At 32.8% G+C, this 2,780-nt stretch overlaps 1 protein-coding gene across 1 annotated transcript in view; it reads right to left on the reverse strand.

The window, feature by feature from the left end:
• LOC109861179 (cadherin-89D-like) overlaps window positions 1–2,155 on the reverse strand; it is a 36,537-nt gene extending 34,382 nt beyond the window's left edge. Inside the window, exon 1 of the mRNA XM_020440722.1 lies at window positions 2,056–2,155. Within this exon, the coding sequence (XP_020296311.1) occupies window positions 2,056–2,155 (100 nt within the window). The remainder of the gene's footprint in view (window positions 1–2,055) is intronic.
• Window positions 2,156–2,780: the final 625 nt, after the last annotated feature.

Genomic DNA, 2,780 nt, shown 5'->3' on the forward strand with positions numbered 1-2,780 from the left:
TACAAACAATTAATTAAAAGGTCAAATAACGAGCAAACCAGATAGTAATGGTGTGAAGGTATGTATATATATATTGTTACAAAATTAGTGATACGTTGCAACTCTTACTAGAGTCTTTATCAGTCGCAAAAAGATAAAATAATAAAAATAAATATAAAGAAGTCAATGTAAATTATAAGCTGTCAGTCTCATGTCGCCGAGAAGATAAAAAAAATTTCGGTTAAATATTTCATACTTCAATGATAAGATGTCAAAAGTAATGTAAAAGATGGCACATCTAAAATGGGTGAAAAATATGTTTAAAAGACTAACACAAAAAACCGTAATCACAGTACAAGTTAAAGTCAAATAATCACTTACACTATCAGAAAAAGACTTTGAGACTGTAATGAGACAACGGAAAGGCAAGTATATATAATAACTGCTCCCACTTTTAAGACAAAAATGGGGAAATAAGCGTTGAGTTTAAAATCGAGAAGTTTTGATCTTGAAATTACTTGTGAATATGTGTTATCAAGCATGTCTGTGTCTGTTACAAGGTTTAAACCATGTGATGGTTTTTTTATATAAAGGATCTCAGAAATTAATCTTTTGTAGAAATTATGTTCACGATCTAGAATGGTGATATTATTCCAATTAAAAGATGGCCTGACTCTAATATATGTTTTGAGATTACAGACAATTGTGACATGTCTTTTTTGATGTTACACATATGTTCTTTAATTCTTGTTGTTATTTGCCTCTTCGTCTGTCCCACATAAGACGTACAGCAATCATTACAACAAATCTTGTAAACAACGTCTATGCTCGAATCATGAACGGTTTGATCTTTGTGTACTTTAATTAATGTGTTGAATCTATTCAGACATTTATAACCAATAATAAAGTTAGAGCCTTTAAAAGCGTGGGAGACGAATCTCGACAACTGGTTAATGAAAGGAAAAACAACAATTTTTTTATCATCCAGATGTTGAGGCACATTCTGATTAGAAAATATGTGTTTTCTTGATGAAATCACTTTATTTAATCTGAATTTAATGGAATTAAAAATGAGATCGAGCGGATAATCATTATTGATTAAGGTATTGATACAAAAAAGAATATTTTTTTCGTGGAAGTCTGGATGGGAAAGAGAGAAGGCTCTGTTGATAAGACTGTAAATCGTCCCCTTTTTATGACATAATGGATGGTTGGAGAAAAATGATAAAAATCTTCCAGAAAATGTTTTTATGGAACTAGTCGATCTTGAGAGAGAAATTCACAATATTGATGGATAGATCAAGGAAGCTGATAGAGTGATCTTCTTCAACTTCTAAGGTAAAATTTGTACGTTCATGAAATGAGTTAAAAATGATAACAATTCTGTTGACGTCATCCTTAGGAGCCGCAAGAAGAACATCATCTACATATCTGTAATAGAGAGGCAGACAAACATTAATCTTATGTAATGCTTTGTTTTCAATGTCCTGCAGAACTAAATCTGCAATCACGGAGGACAACGGTGAGTTCATAGGGGTACCATGTGTCTGCCTATAACATTGACAAAAACAAAATATGTAGAAGTAAGAATTAAAGAAATCGCATTCAAAAATTCATCAAGAGGGATGGTGGTTTTTTTATGGATATGGTTGCCATCTACTTTTTATACAATTAATGGCCAAATCAATGGGAACATTTGTGAAAAGGGAAACAACGTCCAACAAAATGAGAACATCAGAATTACCCAGTTTGACGTTCGAAAGTAAATAAATCAAAACTGCTGGAAACATAGCTCCTTGATCGAGGTATACTGTTGATAATAATCTTGTGTATGAAGATGGCAAAGGAAAACAAAGGGCTATCAACAGAGGAGACAATGATTCTGAGAGGATAATTGTCTTTATAAATTTTTGGAAGGCCATAGGCCTTTGGTAATAGCTTGTCACTAGATTTCAACAGTAAATATTGTCTTTTTTCAATGTAACCCAGACGAAGCCATCTTTTTAACAAGCTGTTAAGATCCGACTCCACTCTCCTTAGGGTTATGTGTAACAATTTAATAAGTGTTGTTATTACTCAAAAGATCGTTCATTTTTTGAGCATAGTCACATTTATTCATTGCTACCGTGGAATTGCCTTTGTCGGCGCGTGTAAAAATTAAATCAGGTTGAGACATTATGTAACGAACACTCTTTTTGAACGTATTTAACATCCCTCTTTTGATGTTAGAAAGAGAAGGTTTCTTATCAAGAAAGTTCTAAAGTCTAGGAATCACTATGTTTCTTATTTTGGCTTTAAGATCATTCTTCTGGTTTCTGAGATTAAATTTTATATTATATGAATATAAGGACATGAAGAGCCGTTCGCAGGATGTTGTGCGTGAATGTGTTTTTTTTAAATATATATATATGTACATATATATTTAGAAATAATTTTTTTCCTCCATATAGGATGCTGGATTTGCATCACATATATATGAAGGACCCCATATACCCCCGTAACTAATTTTAAAATATTGCGAAAAAAACTCCTCAGCCAGGAGTCGAATCTGAAATCTCCGGCTTTCCGGGCCGTCACTTTCCCTGTTAGGCTACCGAGGCACTTGGAGTTTGTGTCGCAATATTTTGTATATCTATCAAATTTGTTTAGATCTTTTTAATACCGCTTCTTCCTCCAGCGTAAATTCTAATAATTGGTGATAAATAGAGATTACTCTCAGGCTCATAAGTCTTTTAAAGTATATGAATATAAGGACATGAAGAGCCGTTCGCAGGATGTTGTGCGTGAATGTGCTTTTTTTT

Source organism: Pseudomyrmex gracilis, unplaced genomic scaffold, assembly GCF_002006095.1.
Source record: "Pseudomyrmex gracilis isolate BER0280 unplaced genomic scaffold, ASM200609v1 scaffold_617, whole genome shotgun sequence".
In the NCBI taxonomy this organism is placed as follows: Eukaryota; Metazoa; Arthropoda; class Insecta; order Hymenoptera; family Formicidae; genus Pseudomyrmex; species Pseudomyrmex gracilis.